The 18,994-nt window shown below is 36.0% G+C and overlaps 1 protein-coding gene across 2 annotated transcripts in view; it reads right to left on the reverse strand.

The window, feature by feature from the left end:
- Positions 1–6,278: 6,278 nt before the first annotated feature.
- Positions 6,279–18,994, reverse strand: part of LOC133843006 (tyrosine-protein kinase RYK) — a 32,277-nt gene continuing 19,561 nt past the window's right edge. For both annotated transcript variants that reach the window (XM_062276346.1, XM_062276345.1), the window contains exons 8-11: positions 12,232–12,650; positions 12,010–12,150; positions 10,173–10,469; positions 6,279–10,102 (exon numbers count right to left, since the gene is read on the reverse strand). In XM_062276346.1, coding sequence (XP_062132330.1) covers positions 9,991–10,102; positions 10,173–10,469; positions 12,010–12,150; positions 12,232–12,650 — 969 coding nt within the window. In that variant the 3' untranslated portion in view covers positions 6,279–9,990. The remainder of the gene's footprint in view (positions 10,103–10,172; positions 10,470–12,009; positions 12,151–12,231; positions 12,651–18,994) is intronic.

The following is an 18,994-nucleotide window of genomic DNA, read 5'->3' on the forward strand; positions in this document are numbered from 1 at the left end:
ACTTTTTCTGCTTACTTTTCGCTTACAACTTGGCAGCCCCAAAAGTATGCAACACTTTATTTTTCGTATTTTTATTCATTTGCCATCTGCAGACAAAAGTCTATTGTTGTGCGCCCTTTTTGTCTATTGTGGTTTAATTGCTGCTGTCGACTCCACATCGGCATCGATGCGACTTGAATTATTGTAGACGCGTTCTTGTGTTATCCTTGCGCCGAAATTTGTGCGGAAAATTGCAATTAACAAAAAACCGCACAACAATAAAACACTTGCAATTTCGCAATTCCCAGACAGTAATTTATATCGCCAACAAAGTGGCAGCACTTTCGGCCACAATCGATAGTAGTGGCATCTTTAAATGGCAGTGGCTAAGGAAATATTTTGACATAAATATGTGTCGCAGTATTTCTCACAGAATTAGCAGCTCATCGATAGCTTTTTTTGTATCTTCTTTACTTTGTCAAATAAAGTAATTAAATCGTTGGCGTATAATAAACTCATTCTGAACTGTCATCCGAAGCTGAAGAAAATGTCTCAGCTGCACATCATCCATCATCGCTCTGAGACACTTTCAACAGCAAAAAAGAAAAAAAGAGTACAAAGAATCATTTTGCATAAGCTGTTTTTTCTACTCTGCGAGACAAGATAATCACAAGTTATCCTTTGGGATACATTTTAAACATGCACTGAAGGGAGAGAATTATTATTTTGTTATTTTAACACTTCTTTTCAACTAACAAAGTCGACTTCTTTTGGAATATGTGTATAACTTTTATTTGTTAAAAAAGTTCTCTGAAACTTTCTGAAATACTTTATTTAAGAATGAAAAAATGTATATAGGGAAAAGTTCCCAGTTGAAGGTACAATTTCATTAACTTGTCATCCATCATCTCCATGAGTCTTTTCATTGTAACCCTTTTGGAATAAGTATTCTATGTTTTCTTTTCATTTAATGGCTCTTCGTTTATTAGCTACCAAGTTTTCTTAAACATTCTAAAGGCAATTCAAGAAGACAATAATTTATATAGGGAAAAATCTATTTTTCCATATATATATAGGTAAAGTATAGTAAATTCATCATCCATCATTTTTATGTGACCTTTCATTGTAACCCTTTTGAAAGAAGTATTCTATGTTTTCTTCTCATTAAATGCTTTATTAGGAAAATCTTCGTTTATTCGCTACCAAGATTTATTAAACATTCTGAAAGGTTTAATAGGAAATAAACGAATTCCCATATGTAGGTAAAATTATCATAAACTTATCATCCATCATTTCCATGGGTCTCTTCATTGTAACCCTTCTGGACGAAGCATTCTATGTTTTATTCTCATTTAATTTCTTATTACTTACGATTAATCGTTACAATTATTTATCTTCTAGTCAAGGAATGGACACAATAATTCGTTAGGTGCATAAGAAAGGAGAAAGTTTTAATGCTCTACTCATCCATCAAATCTCGGAGACAACTTGAAAGAAAAAAAGAGTCAATTCGATACAACTAAGAAAAAATAATATAATAAATCTATTAAATATATGGGTAATTATCTGGCAAAAATGCCGCGAGATAAATTATCTGAATGTTCGAATGAAAACAAAACAGTACGATATTATTCTTAAAATATTCCAAATTAACCACAAAAATACTAAAAACTTACCAAAGGCTATTTTAAGCTATGACCTCGTAAGCAAACCAAAAACATGAACAAATTTATATATTTTATCGTAAAACAGAAAAAGTTCCTCAAATCAATCTTAACTCTTTATATAGTGCTAGTCCAGACCTATAAGAATAACCTTTATTAATTTATAAAATAGTTTCAGTTTATATTTGTTTTACTATAAATAGTGTCGTACGCTACAAATTTCGTCAGACAATTACTCATATTTATATAATATTTTCGCAATTTATTGTTCGATATTTTTTTGATGTTTTCCTTTTAAAATATTCTTCAGTTAAGTCAGTGAAATATTTGCATGTTAGTATTGTCAAACTGTTGTAAAGTATTATAATATATTTTTATTTCATAATAATGCAGCCTCAACAATTCTTGAAATTTAATTCGGTCCTCAAAGGGTTTATATCAATCGACATCTGAACCATCTGAATTTCTATCTACGCTTGAGCAGCTCTCACTATTCATAATAAAAAAGCGGATTTCCCTGTGGAACTCAGACTAATTGGAGGCACTGTAATGAATGAGTTTACATGTTTCGTTTTACTTATTTCATAGGTTAAACTATTTTGTGTTTTTACTTGTTTTATATTACGCTGAGTATGCCTGTGAAAATATATGTTGCATATTATTTTTTGATATAATATTTACGTTTAATCAAATGGAAAATCCGTTGAAATAACCGAAACTGTAATAATAATATCGCCACGTTGCCACGTGATGCTGCACCCTTGAGAGCGTGTGTGGCATGTGGCATATGCGTGTGTGTGTGTGTGTGTGTGCAAGTATCTGCTTGTTTATACCTGTCCGTGCATGGTCGTATCTCTCTCTCAAATTGCAGTCAACATAATCTCTATTGGATTTTTGTGCACGTTCTTGTTGTTTTTTTTTTTGTTTTTTGTGTGTATCTTATTGCATTGCATGCAAATATATTTATTTTGCAGGCTGTAGCATTTTAATTAAAGAGTGCAAAGTAAAAACAATACAGAGAAAAAAGAGTGGATAAAACATATTTGCTGCTGGTTTTGTTACCACAAAATTCATTATAATCGCTGGCGCTTCACAATTTCCAAAGCATTTGAAAACAATGCATTTCGCATAAAATCACAATTGATTGCAATGAAAATTGTTTAAAGAGCGCGCAAATTTGCGTTGGCTTTAATCGTTTAAACAAACAACAACGTCAGCAACAGCGACAGCAACGACGATAGGGAAATTGAAATCGATTTGGCAAATGCAAAATTATACAAATCATCAAAGATTCATTAATTATAACAGCTCTTAAATGATGCAAATCACTTTTGCCGCATATGTCACTGTCAATAATATTCAATGGCAACTTTAGCGATAAGCTTTTAATTGGATTCACTAGAATGTTTGTGAGTGTGTGTGTGTTGAATTGACGTATGTTAATTTCACTATTTGCCACTGGGGGCGTATACTTGATGCAATTTTCTAAATTTGCTGTATGTTCAATTTAACATTACCAATTTTGCTGGAAACATAGAAATGGCGTGGCATTATCTATGCATTAAGTAGAAGTACAGAGTCCAGAGTGTTGAAAAAGGGTCCAACACACGTCATTAGTGCCAACAATTATGAGTGCGCATAAAAACGCGTTAAGCACTCAGCACTCAGCTCTCAGCTCTCAACAGAGCAATCACAGGAGATGGAGATGGGGAAGTGTCAGCTGCTGGCACTTGATTTTGGGCACGCACAGCAAACAACGCTGATGGGCCAGGCCAATAGCACAACAGCCAACATCCGCAGGGAAAAACTCACAACGGGCAAAGCCCTTTGGTCAACTCTGCTGTGCTCTTCTGTACGTTGTGCGTTGTTCCAGTTTTTGCCAGCTCAGCGAACAAACACACAACGTGGCACTTTTTACTTTGCCACTCGCAACTTGCCACTTGCAACATGCCACTCAGCGCTCAGCAAAACTCGCTGTTCGCTGCTCGATGCTCGCTTCTGTCCGTTATGTGCTGGCCAAACGAAAGAAAAAACGAAAGCGACAGCAAATCAAAACTGACTCTGATTTTGCAATTAGAACGTGGCCAAGCGTTTGTCTCTTAAAGTGAGAAATGCTGTGAACAGCAAACAGAATACATTTGAAATTTATTTCAATTTGAATTTATAGTAACATTAAACATCTTCTGTATTATGTTCTTTATAAGGAATTTTTACATATAATACTAAAAATATTATGTACATTTACTTCAAATTTATTGGCGTGAATAGTTCTGTGAATAGCAGGAGGAATACGTCATAAATTTATTTCGATTTGAAGTCTTTGGTCAACAAGTGTTGTAACTTAAAAAATGTATTGTATTGTATTGCTATATGGAATGTATACATTTAGTATTAAAATTATATTTAAGTGGCAAATATTTAATTGGTCTAAACTTTTTTATACTATAAATCTATTGGCGTGAAAAGTTCTGGGAATAGCAAGAGGAATACATCTGAAATGTAATTCAATTTTAATTCTTTGGTCAACGAGAGTTGTATGTACTAGCATTAAATAAATACTTTTATCTTTAAAATCTATTATATTATGTTTCATACATTTGTTGTTATTACTTTTTTCTATTATAAATATATTGGCATCAGAATTTTTATAAACAGCAAGTAGAATATATAAGAAAGCCATATATGGAAAGCAAGTAGAATATTAAATTTGTTTTTAAATATTAAGTATTGTGTTAGCATTACATATTGTACTTACTTTGTGAATAGACTTTTAACTAATAACTTAATTCTATTCTGCTCATTTGTTTTCTTTAGTTTAATTATTACTCTATTAAAGTAAAAACAAAATATAAACAACACATAACATAAAACGAAAATGTAAAGAATGATTTTATTTAGGCTATTGTCATAGCCTAAAAACACCTTTGAATTTAGGTTAAAATAGAAATAGAAATGCAAATTTTGATTGGTACTAAAGCAAACTGGAGCGGTAAAGTGAATATATTATTATTTTAACACAGTCTAATCACACATTGAACACTCGTTATGAAGTGATGAATCTATACTATATTTAGCAAAAGCAAAATAGTCGATGTTTTCGAAATCACTAAAAAAAGGGGTCTGTGACACATAAAAGTGAAATTCCAGTGAAATTGAAATGAAATTAAAGTGAAATTCAAGTAAAATTTAAGTGAAACTCGAGTGGAAGTGTCTACATATGTTACACTGAAATTGAACAATATCTTTATCTCATATATTTTCTAAGATCTTTTCTTTCGATAAGCAATTTAGTAAGCTAGTTAAAGATAGGAATAACAGACAAAATAAGATATAACATTTTAAACTAAAGCTTTATAGCTGAGATCTTAAATATGCACTAATCCACGTAAACATACTATATGTAAAAGCGGAAACTATTAAATAAACTAGTCAAAAGTAAAGAATAACAGGCGAACTAAGATAAACTATATTAATGAATAAAAGAGTTCTTCCAAACATTATTGCTGAGATCTTAGTTATTAACTTTTCCAAAGTCATAAGCAAGAAAACTCTTTAATAAACGAGTTAAAATAGAACAAGTAAGAAAGTTACAGTCGAGTGTGCTCGACTGTGAGATACCCGCTACCCCATTTTATTATTATTTTCAAAATATACCGAAAATACTAAAAAAATACTAAAAATATACCAAATGGTATGTTTGGTATATTGATACAGCACACCATTCAAAATATACCATAGACGGCACAATGTACCAGATTGTCGGCCAAAGCAACTAAGACCCCTAGTAAGTAGGCGTTTTTGCCCATACAAAAGTATTTCTTTAACAACTTCCACAATTTTTATCTGATCGCAACCAAATTTTCAGGAATCATAAATACTGTAGTAGTTATACTATATACCAAAATTCGCAACTCTAGCTTTAAAATTACGCTTGTTATTCGATTTTTTTGATTTGCGGGGGCGGAAGTGGGCGTGGCAAAAATTTGAAACAAACTTGTTCTGCGTGCAAACATAACAAATGCTGTCGAAAAAAAATTATAGCTCTATCTCTTATAGTCTCTGAGATCTAGGTGTTCATACGGACGGACGGACAGACGGACAGACGGACAGACGGACAGACACACAGACGGACAGACGGACATGGCTATATCGTCTCGGCTGTTGACGCTGATCAAGAATATATATACTTTATAGGGTCGGAGATGCCTCCTTCTAGCTGTTACATACATTTCCTGCCGGCACAAAGTTATAATACCCTTCTACCCTATGGGTAGCGGGTATAAAAAACAATCATAATCAAAAGCATATCAATCAATCTGCCAGATACTTATACCTGTAAATACTCGAACGTTCGCTGCCATATTTAGCTGTTGATAAATTGATTGCATTGCGAAGCAAATAGCGATTGCTTCAGTTGCCACTGCGTGCCAATGCATTGGCTGGCTAGTTAGATAGAACGTGCCTTGGCATGGACATCACGCATACGTCGCGTAAGCCAAGTCAAACCAATCAATGCAGCAAGTGGCCAGCTTGCACGTTGCAAAGGAAAGATACTTACTCAGTCTGTGTGTGTGTGTGTTGCGGAATTGCGATGCGATGCGACTAAAAACGCACTGATGTATGTGCAGAGAGATAATAATAGAGCTTTGTGTTTTGTTGATGATTCAAAAGGAACATTTATTTAATTTGCTTTTGTTTTTGTTCATTTTAGTATAGTTGTTTTGTTGTTGTTCTTGCTGATGTTGTTGTTGTTGTTGTTCTTGTTGTCTTTTGCACAAAAATTGAATTTCTGTTTTGCTATCTTACGGTTGCCACCACCCACAGAGTCAGTCTGTCAGTCCCAAAAATGAAACACACAAAAGAAGAAGAAAAACTGTCGCCTCCGTTTCGAAGCTTTAGTTGGTGTGCAAGTGTGTGTGAGTGTGTACGGGTGTGTGTGTGTGTGTGGTGGGGGTATTTTAGCAAATATTTTCCAATACACATATACATATACTAGGGTACATATAGTATCTTAAGTTAGACAGAGACAGAGAATACATCTATATAAAAATTGGTTAGTGTTAAAGAGTGAGAGACGCTGAGAATCTGAATGATAATTTTTAGGTTTTTGTTTTGCTCGATTGCTGTGACAGTATCCTTCTGTGTGTGTGTGAGTGTGTGTGTTCGTGTGTGTTGCCTTAAAAATACAGAGAGAAAACCTAGTTGATGCATGTTTGTAGTTTGTAGTCGAGTTTCTTTGCTGTGTTGTTGTTTGTGTTGTTGTTTCTGTTCTGTTGCTGTTTCTGTTTCGTAGTATTTGGAAATTTGAAATAGCAATATCCCTTGGGGATTTGCCATTTGTTTATCTTCGTTTCGCTTTTCGAGCTTACTCTTTAGTACTCAATTTGATGACAAAATATACATAGACAGTACATACATACATTCAGGATACATACATACAAGTACAAGTTAAGATTTATGTATTTATAAATTTGAAACACATTCAGTTAGTCATAGTTTATATGTCTGTGTGTGTATGAGTGCGTGTGTGTGTGTGTGTGATTATTAACTATTTAAAATGGTTTTACACTTAGTTTCTTGCAAGTTTTAAGGGATTCACGAATTGAGTTGCTTTCCATTTAAGTTGAGAGTTGAGACACAATTTCAGCAGAGATTTGCAGAGTATTTTCTACTTAGTTTTAAGTTTTTCCATTTTTGTTTTCGTTTTTAGGTGAGAGAGAGTACTCGTAATTTGTATTCGTTATCGTATCGTATTTTGTATTCGCTTTTAGTAACATTCATATTCATATTGATCAGTGTTTCCATTACCTTTGAGTGCAAAGTAAGAACTTGAGCTTTAGCTTGAGCTTATCAAATAAAACATACACATAGTACATATACATACATAACTCTTTTTTTGGTTTTTGTTTGATTGTTTATTGTAGTATATATATAGAATATATATCCTATAGACTAAGTAGAGAGAATAAGCAGTTTACGGTTTTTCTGAGGAATGACTATTTTAAAATGTGTATTTCTTTGGTATTTCGATACGCATTCATTTTTATTGCACTTTCAACTAGAGCACAACAATAACATATTGTTTGTTGTTGATGCTCTAGTTTTGGATTTTGTTTGTTTTTCGTTTTCTTGGGCAACTTTCAGTTGCGTTTTGCCAACAGAACTTGCAAATAATATCAATGACTAGAAACGTAAATAGAGCAAAAATGAAACTAAACTCTTTGAACAATAACAATATGAATAATAATACCTTAATCTAAGCTGGAAACATGGACGAGCAGTAGGATATCAATGGTAAACAACAGAATATTAAAATACAACTTAAGAGAGCTTATCATCAGTCAGCTTTGCTCACAAGAAGTTTCAATTGAAGAGCTTTTTTTTAGTTAAATTTAACGTGAAAGTTTTCCCAAAGAGTTGCTTAGTAATTCTGATTAATATTCAGATTCAGCTTCAGCTTCATTTCTTTGCCTAGTTGCAGAAGTTGCTAATTGAAGTTAAAGTTAAGCATGAAGTTAATTGAATTGAGCAGCTTGCATGAGTTATGCGCTTTTCAAAGCACATATAAGTGCTTCATAGTTCGCTTATGTTAAGTTTTATCACTTCAAGTTGTTTAAATTTTAAGAAGTTGTTGCTGGTTTATTCTTTGATTCGGTAATTGAATATTTCAATAATGTTGTCTAAATCTTTTATAAACATTAAATTATTGAAAACTCTTCAGTTTTATACGAAGTAAGCAAAAAGCTTTAAACTCATTTGAAAGCTTGCTTATCAAAGCACATGAAAATACTCTATATAAGCTTAAGAAGTTATTTACTAGTTTATTATTTGATTTGGTATTTGATTTAAGCTAAATGTTGAATGAACTTTAAAGTTTTACTTGAAATTTTTAAAATGTTGCAGCTGTAGCCTTAAATCAACTTTTCCAACATTCTAAGCCAGCTTTAGGCTTACAACAGCTTTTGGATAAACTAAGTTTTAGCTCTTCAAGTGGTTTAAAGCTTAAGAAGTTGTTACAAGTTTGGATTTAGTAATTGAATATTTTAATAATGTTGTATTAACATTAAAGCATTACTTGAAATTTTGAATATTTTCCAGCAGCAGCTTTAAATCAACTTTTGGCACAAACTAAGCAGAAAGCTCTAAGCTCATTTAAAACTCCTGAACTTCTGTGTGACAACAATAGCTCGACGATTTCATTTCAAATGCTAATTCTCTGGTCTAGTTTAGCTAAAGAAGTTTTTAGTTGAATTTGAAATTGAAGTTAAAGTTGTTATAAATAAATTAGTGTGAAATTTTGGTAGTTGTTGTTGTTTGTGTGTTGTGATGTGGTTTGTTGTGTTTGTGAGTCCCCTAAGTAATTTGTTCATAACTTTAAGTTTAGCTTGTGACATTGACAATTTTTGAGTGTGCGTTGCATTTAACATTTGCTTTATTTCGGAATTGTGATTGTGATTGTGTGGTTCTCTAATGCTGATTTGAACTTCATATCTGCTGCTGTGCCTTATGTTTTGACTCCTTGGACTCAGATTCAGTCGAGAGTTGTTGCCTTATAAATACTTAAGTACTGTTGTCGCAATAATAATAATGTCTAATAAAAAATTGCTCGTTTGGTAAATAAATAAATACATTTATCGCTTTGATAACAATTGAGGACAACATTTGAGAACAAAAGATTCTGTATTTTGTTGTCGCACATTCAACTCTATCTTCCACTTCCACTTTCATTTCCATTCTTCCACTCTTCCACTCTTCCATCCTCTAAGCATCACTTGCATGGTTCTGCTCACACACATTCAATAAAATATGCATTCTCAATAATTCACAATCATATATAATTTATCTGTTTTGCAATCTTATGTGTATTCAATTTCTAGCTACTTAAAGTGTTCAACTGTAGCGTTCCCAAAAACGTTTTCGCATGCATTTCGCTTTGATTTTAAGTACCTTAAGCAAGTTGAAGTCGAAAACGGATTGGGGAACACCTTGCAACTGCAACTGTCTCTGCTTGCAACTGAGTGTCATTGTTGTTTACTTATGAATTACTTGGAATGTGCAACTGTCTTGCAACACACGTTTGTTGATTTATAATTGGTTTCAGCATTTGTGCCATTTGAACGCCTTAATGTCTACTTACACAATACTGCGATTTGCGACCTCTGAACTCCATCTTTCCTTCCTTCCATACACTTATATATTTACAGACATCAAACATCTACTCGTAACAGGTAAATCTCACATTTAAAATGCAAAAGTTTTCAATTAATTTAGTTTAGTTATGCATTCAGTTATTCAATGTTGAAGTTAATCCATTTGCCTGGAGCGCCTATCAGTTCATCTCCCCTTTTTAGATATACATGCCCAGATCGACATGAAAGTCCTGCAGATACGACAACAGCTGCGAGGGCGTTGGTCGTTGCTTTGGCTCCGAGTGCCAGCAGCAGTTCATCACCGTAAAGCTGTGACCACAAAATGATGATGAAGTCATCATAAGAATTAAGGGGTTATCCAAACGGGGAAAGTACTTACAATTCATCCGGACAATTGACGGGCTGCTCCAGACGATAGCCGGCAGCCAAGTAATTGGTAAGCTCAAAGATGTCCACCTCTTCGTGTGGCATTTGTGCAAGTGTGACCAGCTCCCAGTAGAGCACACCCAACGACCATACATCACTCTGTGTGGCATAAACCTTCTTCTGCAGCGACTCCAGCGACAGCCACTTCAGAGGACGGTTCTCGTTGTCGCCCAGGCAATCGTAGTCATCTGGGAACAAGTCTCGCGACAGCGCACTGTCGCAGATCTTCACGTAGGCTTCTTCGTCCAGACTGCAAAAAGGAATAAGAAGGAAAGTTTTATAGTGGTCACTTTTAAGGTAAACTGAATAGCCAGTAACATCAATTTACAATTGCTTTTTGAACTAGCTGGCATAAGAGATTGTCTCGTATTGCCCGACGATTTATTCATTTTGAGGTGAAATTTGTGAATATTAGAATAATATTGCGATGAAGTAATTATTTTTATTTTAAATGCATAGATTATAAATTTATTTATTACCTATTGTAAATTTACTAGCGCTAGCTGGTTTCATCTTTGACTAACGATTAAGTTATTATCATTATTTTGTGTACAACTTGTTGCCGTCTTACTTTCCTCTTATTTTGGATCGATATTTAAGTCAGTGAATCAGTCCAGCCAAGGACTGTTATATAATTTGTATACAGACAATAAAAACTAAAAGGTATGAACAGAGTAAGCTATTGGTAGTCATCTGGTAATAGATTCGTCTATAATATAACATAAGCTCTATATTTGTGTATATGAGTGGTTGATGAAAGTAAATCTATGAAAGAATGTCTAAGATTTAAAAGAACACGGATTTGATATGAAGTAGTGTTAAAGCACGTCCTTTTTTATTAAACTCGTGAACATAGACTGCTCAATACTTTGTTTCGCATCGTATTACGTATATCTCAAAAGTACTTATTTCTGCTTATGTTATAGGACTGCTAATGTTACCCTTGCTTTACTATTAAGTATCCAGCACAGTCAGTCTGTTATAATAGTTAAGCCAGCGAAATTCATATAGATTACTGAGCCGTCTATACTTTCAATTAACTGCTGCTGATGATTGTATAGTATTTGTAAAAGAATTAGCCAAAAATGAATCATTTCCAATCGCATATTATAAACACTAACTCGTAAAACAAGTAAATTTCTATCAAAAATATACTAAAGCAAGAAAATCGTATACTTTAAAGAATTTTGTGGAAATAATGTTAGCTTGTAAATATATTATATTGTTTTGCTTTAATTTAATATGTTTAAGTAGAAAAGAACAAATAAGCCTTTTTAATAATGTATTGTATTCGTTTTTCTTTATTTTTTATTTGAAATAATAACGAAATGGTAACAAAGATAGATGCACTGTTGTTTAACTGGGCAACTTCAACAATAATTGTAGTCTTAACATTGAATTTACAAGTCTGCCAAAAAAAGTATTTAAAACATCTCTTTAAAACTTTGCCAATTTAATCTGAACATTATTATCACATAATATGTGAGCATAATTTTGCATAATTTGCATAAATAAACACACAATGATTGTGACGAGACTTAAAATGAATTCGTCATGTGACCTTAATAATAAAATGTGAATGTGAATGAAGCAAAAGAAATAAAGCATGCGAGTGAATCCAAATACCAAGGATTTTAATTTCGTTTCTTGAGCTCAGTCAAATTTTTGTGGCTTGAATTCTGTGTTTTGCTGAATTCTTTTTACTCGAGTTGTTTGCGTTTTAAGCAATTGTTGAAATCACCTTTGCTTTGTATTCATTCTTATTCTTATTCACTTTCTCCAATACTTACTAGCAGTTGCGTGTGGCGAGGTCCTTGTGGACAATGCCCAAGGAATGCAGGTAGGCCAGCGCCTTTGTGATGTGCAGTCCAAACTCGACAAGCTGCCGCGTGCTCAGCGCTGTGCTGGACTCCCTCGACTTTTGCAAGTAACTGCAAAGAAAATAAACGTGAAAATTCAACAAGCGAATTAATTTCTTCAATCAATTTGCAGTGCTTTTGAGGTAAACTCACATCTTCAGATTGCCCTTGGACGGATAGGGATATGCAATCTCTGGCGGGCCGGGCAGCTCGGTGTTGGCCAACAGCGGTGCCAGGATGTGCTGATGACTGACGCCAATCAGCAGCGAGGCATCCTGCAGCAGACAGGCGACCTGTGTCAACGAGGCGCCATCGATGACGGTCTTGACCAGGGCATCGCAGGTCTCGCCCAGCTTGCCCGCATAGATGCGACCAAAGGTGCCCTCCTTGACCAGCTGCTCGTAGGTCAATGCACCTGGCTGGACGCTGGGAATGCGACGAAGACGCTCCTTGGTCTTCTCACTGTGCGCATGGCTGGCCACCGTGATGGTGCTGCCTGTGGCAAGGCCACCAAAGAGGCTGCCACTGCCGCCATTGCCGCGACTGCTCTTCGGCGTCGACATGCTGCAGGCCTGCAAAGATAATAAGAATAAGAAACAATTGATAAGTTTGTAATTGGCTTTTCATTAGGTGAAATTAGAGAAACCCTTTGGGGCACAACTACACAGCTCAATATCAAATGAAATGGGGGGGGGGATACTGAGCAAAAAGGGCAATGAAAATGAAACGCAATTTGAGCTGCCGGATTTGCATCTTTCAGTTTGCATCCGTTTACCGTTAGTCATGCACTTGGCTGCGCTTCGTTCATTCATTTTAATGAATTGAGTTCCGTTTCCGCTCGAAGGAACTGCTGATGTTGCCAACTGTCTGCCTGCCTGCCTGACTGCTTGATTGTTGTAGTTGTAGTAGTTCGAGTTGGCGTTGCCAACGGCGTCAAAGACTTGCTGGCTGTCTTCTGCCTTCTGCTGGCAGCGCCATAATTTGTATATAAAGTAGGGAGTGTTCTACGACAGCGACTAGAGAGAGAAGCAGTAGAGAGCACTGGGAGTAGGGGAGCGTGGGGAAATGTGGGGGAGGCCAGGATCTAGGGCTGTGCCATTTCCGTCAGGACAACCGTAGTTGTCTTACGGCATGAATAATTTATTGGTTGGCAAAAAGCTTTAATTCGTCGAGCATTATGTTTGCATAGCCTTCTGCCAGACGGGGGCAGGATGAGCTGCTAGGGGGAGAGCGGGCGGGGGAGGAGGAGGTAAGTCAAGCTCCAAACCCTGGAGGAGCTCAGACAACAGCAAAGAACAACAGCAATGGGAAAACGTGGAACGCAGCTGTAGGAAATTGCGAGCTGAGTTGTATAAACAAGCTTTTTTGAGACTACCAACAAGGTTGCAAAGGAAGATAGGCAGGGGGCAAGGGGCAGGGCAAACAGTTGGCAAGCTATATAATATATAGATATAGAAAGCGAGTGTGAGGAGAACAGCTTCCCAGTCCGGATAGCAGCTCATTTATTTTCATAAAACACACAGCGAAAATCATTTACTGAACAGCGTTCATGGTGAGGGGTGCTTAGCGGGTAGGGAATGAAAGGGAAGGGAAGGGGACGGATTTCGGCACTATGGGAATCTCAAAGCGCTGGGCTAATAAACTCAAGAAAAATCTCTTCATTTCTTTCTTAATTTGGTGTGGAAATTTACATAAATGTGGCAAGTGTGGCAAGCCACATTTGGTGCCATTGACCAAGTTGATGGCGTAAATCTTCATAAGTAGCAAGGGGAGAGAAGCCGGATTGGAGCGGGTGAGGAGCGGGAGAGAAGTAGAAGAGGAGCTGAAGAGGAGCAAGAGAGGAGCAGAAGAGAAGCTGAAGAGGAGCAGTAGAGAAGCAGGTGAGGAGCAGAAGAGGAGCAGCAGGTGAACTGTAGATGTCCCGGAGAGGAGCTGAAGAGGAACAGAAGAGCATCAGTGAAGCAGCAGGGAGCAGGTAGGAGAGAAGCCAGTTTCGAAGTCCACCTGAGACTGTCCAGCAATTTTCGCTTATTAAAAATAACAGCTTCATGGCCCGCCAACAATATGCGCGCATGCAATAAAATTGTTGAGGCAACAGACAAAGCGGCCAAAAGTGAAGGCAAAGTTGAAGGCAAAGGCAAAGGCAAAGGCAAAGGCAAAGGGAAGCGGCAAAAGGACAGCCAATACACAGCTGGGGAGAAAGGACACCGAACATTGACAGCAATAAAAACAATAGTTGTTTGCCTTTTGTTAGTGAATTTCATTCATTATTGCCTTTATTGCCACTTTGCTTGAGCCACGCCCTTTTCCTCTGTCGCATTTGCCAACTTTGTCTGTTGGTCCGCTGCTGTTGTCCTGTTGTTCTGTTGTTGTCCTTGTTGGCTGTCACACAAAGAAAATTCAATTAAAACGCAACAATATCGCACTACATCATCAAAGCTACTGCCAAGCTCCCTACATAGCTGCTGCTGTTCTCGCTTTCGCATTGGCCAAGCTCATCAACACGCTTCCCTCGTCAGCGGCGATAAATCCTTGTCGCCCAACAACAAACAACGAACAACAACACAACATGCAAAGCTCGTCCTCCACTGCAATTGGAGTCCGAGTCCGAGTCGCAGTCGTAGTTCGGTATTGGGGATAGCTGTGACAGGAACTACAAAAGTGTCTGCGGGCTGCACCGGCGTCGCTTTTAATAGCTCCCCAACTCGATCCGACTCGACTCCAATATCCCGCAGCTAGGTGAAACTCTCTTGGATGCTTTCGCCCACATATAAATTTGTATGTTTATTGTTATTTGTTTTTTTCTTCTGTTATCTGTTATCTGTGTTTTGTCTTTGTTATCGGCACAGGATTGTCCTAATGAGCGCAGGTCAAGTGTAATTAGATTTTATGTAAGCGGCTTAGCCTTAATCGCAGTCAGGATTCAGGCAAATTGAATTGCCAAGATGCTTCGTGAACAGCTGCTTTGTTTACATATACAGCAAACATATATACTTTAGGCTTTGTTAACTCGTTACACAAGCTGTTGACGGCTTCGCCGATTAACATTAACCTGCACACTTAAAACAAGGTCCGACTGTCTGTCTGCCCGCTAATTTAAATACTGATATTTCAGAGACTTTATGAGATAGAACTAACAAAATTGCTGAAAATGTTCCTATAATGATAACGAAACTAATTACTATACTGTATATGCCTGATGTTGTTATTTTGTAGTCATAGAATGTATCCGAAAAAAAAATAATTATAAGAATCTCTTTTATCTAATATTATTTGACCTAATTGGTTTGCATTTTTATGTATTGTACATATTTATATTTAATAAATTATCAATACATCGCTATAAATATGAGATTTGAACAGTAGTATTGAGCTATTCTATTATATTTAGTTGCTTGTTTTTGTTGTACAGGAGAGATAAACCTCATAGCTCGTATGTTTTAAAAAAATTAATAAGAAAATAAGAAAGCTAGAATCATGCATACTCGACTGCGAGATACCCGCCACCTATTTTGAATAAAAGAATAAATCTGGGGTATTAATTTTAAAATATATCAAATTTATATACTGAAAAATACCAAATGCTATTGTTATGTTGATATGTTCAAAATAGAGTGCAAAATATATTAGATTGTCAGCTAAACCAACTCAGATTCCTAGTAAGTAAGTAAGTAGGTGTGTACACAAATATTTCTTTAATAACATCGACAATTTTAATCTTATCGTTACCAAATATTTAGAAATCTTAAATATAATATTATAGTTATTATTGTATGTACCAAAAATGTAGCTTCAAAATTACGCTTGTTATATGATTTTTGTAGACTTTTGCGGGCTCAAGTGGGAGATTTGAAAGATGGGAGATTTGAAAGAGATATCCTAATCTATATCGTCTATATCGGCTGTTGACCCTGATCAAGAATATATATAAATATATACAAAGAGGCACCCATTTACGCTATAAGTAGCGGGTTTAAAAATATGTCAAATATTGACAATTTCGCATTACAAAGAAAAATGTGAAAATGCATTTGTATTATTTAAATTATTTATAGTAAATTCTTAAATATGTTACGTCGATTACTTCCCTTAAAATTGTTATCTAACCACAACATAATTAAACTGAACCATGGACAACAACAATAAACGATATGGGGAACCTAATTGAGCAAACACTCACTAAATTTGTGAACTAACAAACTTATTCAGTAAATTGACCCATATTTACGCATCACTAATTAAAAGTAACTACAAATATTGTAGCTATTTTATATAGCATTTTTACACCACTTTAATGACGGTTAATTAACTACTTTGTCAAATTATTCAGTAATTCTTCTGCTTGTTTAAAATACCATCAAAATTGTTGATTTGTTCATTATATGTAGTGCGAATATGTTAATATTGTCACAGAATTTGTCACTTTCATTTCGCATTTATTACGTATTAAAAACAAAATTGGGGTCTTATTGCTTTCGAGTGAGCTCATTTCCATTTTCATTTGCATTTCCCCTGAAGCTAACATCCAACTCGTATTTCGTATTTCGTATTGCGATTGTCGATTCCAATGGCAAAACACATCAAATATCTAACTTTGCTTGATGACCAATTTTTGTGGAATGTGAAAATGCAGCTCTTTTGTGCCACGGGGAAGAACTGTGGCAAAACTCTAGCATTGCCTTGCTGTTGTCTCTTTCTCTCTCTCTCTTTCTGTCTCTATCTCTGTGTTATTTTTGTGTGTGGCGTATTAAAAGTGCTCGTCAAATGGACAATATTGCTAAGCTCGAGTTGTTGTTGTTGTTCATGTTGATGTTTCTTATTGCTTAAACTGAAAATTGGAAAGCATCCGTTGATGTCAACTGTCGCAGAGCCACCAAATAGACTGTGGTGGTAGTTAGAAAGTGAGGAGGGGGAGGCGGGGGACAGGGGTTGCAGCTTGTTAGTATAAATTTGCACAAAATTAAAGGCAATGCAGTGCAGGGGTGGGAAAGAGGAGAGAGAGAGCTGGCCATGTTGTGTGTTGCCAACGAGGCGACACTTGGCAACACATAACCAAAAGCAGCAGCAATAGAAGCAACAACAACAACAACAAAAACAACAACCACAGCAGGAGCAGCAGCAGCAGCAAAGAGCGACAAGCGACAACAACGTCGCTCAAAGCGTTGGCAATGTTGACGTTGGGTTTGCAGCTGTTTGGCTTTGTTGTGACATTTCTAATGACAACACAACATGGCAGCAGCAGCAACAGTCAGTGGCCAGGGGTGGTGTTGAGGGGTGAGTCTAGCTGCTGGCCTGCAAATGACACTTGCATACACACGCATTACCCGCACACACACACACTGACACACACTCACACGTACACGCCTTCTCTTTCTCCAGTCATAGACACAAATTTCGGCTCACACACTTGACAGGCGTCTGATTTGTTTATGTCATTCGCAGCTCTACAGCTGCCCACACACACACAAGCACTCACACACACACATACTTAAACACACACTAACACTTATACACTCTCTCACGCATACTACTGCAGAACCGCAGCGTTAACTTCTCCCGCAGCTGGCTCGTAATTAAAAAAGCTTGATGACAATTTTGCCAACGTTTCATGTCCTCCTGTTCTGGCAGCATTCACCAGCAACCAGCAACCAACTTTCGAGCAACAAAGCAACAGCATCAGCAACAATGCCAGCAACAACATTGCAAGCAGCAACTGCAACAGCAATAACAATGTCAACAACAACTACAATAAAAACAGCTATAAACTATGTGACCTCCACCGTGGGCAAAAGCATATTATATTATGCAAAGAATTATGTCACTTCATTAAAAGCATAATTTAAATAATTGACATTACATTTTTTACAATAACCTTAAACTTCAAATTTAATGTTTAATTATAGCTTCATATATATTTGTTTAATGAATACATAAATACTTATCATCTTTTTAGGTTTGATGCTTTCAGAGCTTACAATTTTGATTTGAACGATTTGAAACGCATTAAATAAAAAGAATTCATATGCTTAACTAATGGAGAGGTAAATATATTTAAACTAATTGAAGTAAATATTTATAATAATATTAATTACTGAAAGTTTCTCTTTATATCTAATCACAAATTCCATATTTATTAATTTACGTTTATTTTTATTTCCCTTAACTTTTAAATACTTTTAAATTACTGCAGTAGTTACATAAATATTTCGTTATATCAGATAAACATTAATAGAATTGAATTCAAGTCGTGAGAATTAAATAACTTTATATTAACACTAATTTGATTTAATTTCCAAGTCTCTCTATATTTAATTTTGCCTCACTGTGCATATTTTAAATTACTATGAGCTTGACACAAGTTGCAAGTATGCAAATTCTGTGTTTGCTGCTACTTTTGTTGCTGCCGCTTGCTATTTGCGATTGCTGTTGCATACAGCATACAGCATGTAGCATGCGAGCGGCAACAAAAATTGCAACAAAATATTACGTATACGCCTCGGCACCTTGTCACCTTGGCATTACATGGCAAACGGATGCCTAATGAATTTAAATTAGTGAACTGACAACCGGAGCTTGTGCTGCATTTCGGGCTCAATTATATTTCACTTTATCTGACAGGCAAGTTTGTCTCCTCCACCCCTCTTGGTCGCATCTTTAATCAGGGCTCTGGTTTTGTGGCACGTGGAATTTCAAGTTTCAAGTTTTTCCATACGCAACCGAGAAGAGTCTCATTAATTTCACATTTGGCTGCCACGGCTGCCAGGAACGAACTGCCTTCTAATTGGCTGGCAAACTAATTTGAATTCTCGTTTGATTTATGCCTGATCGATTTGTGCGCCAGCCAAAAACCCAGACGAGACACTGACCCCAAACCAAAACCCAAAGCCAAACATAAAGCCAAAGCGAAACAGTGCTC

This window comes from Drosophila sulfurigaster, chromosome 3 (genome assembly GCF_023558435.1).
Source record: "Drosophila sulfurigaster albostrigata strain 15112-1811.04 chromosome 3, ASM2355843v2, whole genome shotgun sequence".
NCBI lineage: Eukaryota > Metazoa > Arthropoda > Insecta > Diptera > Drosophilidae > Drosophila > Drosophila sulfurigaster.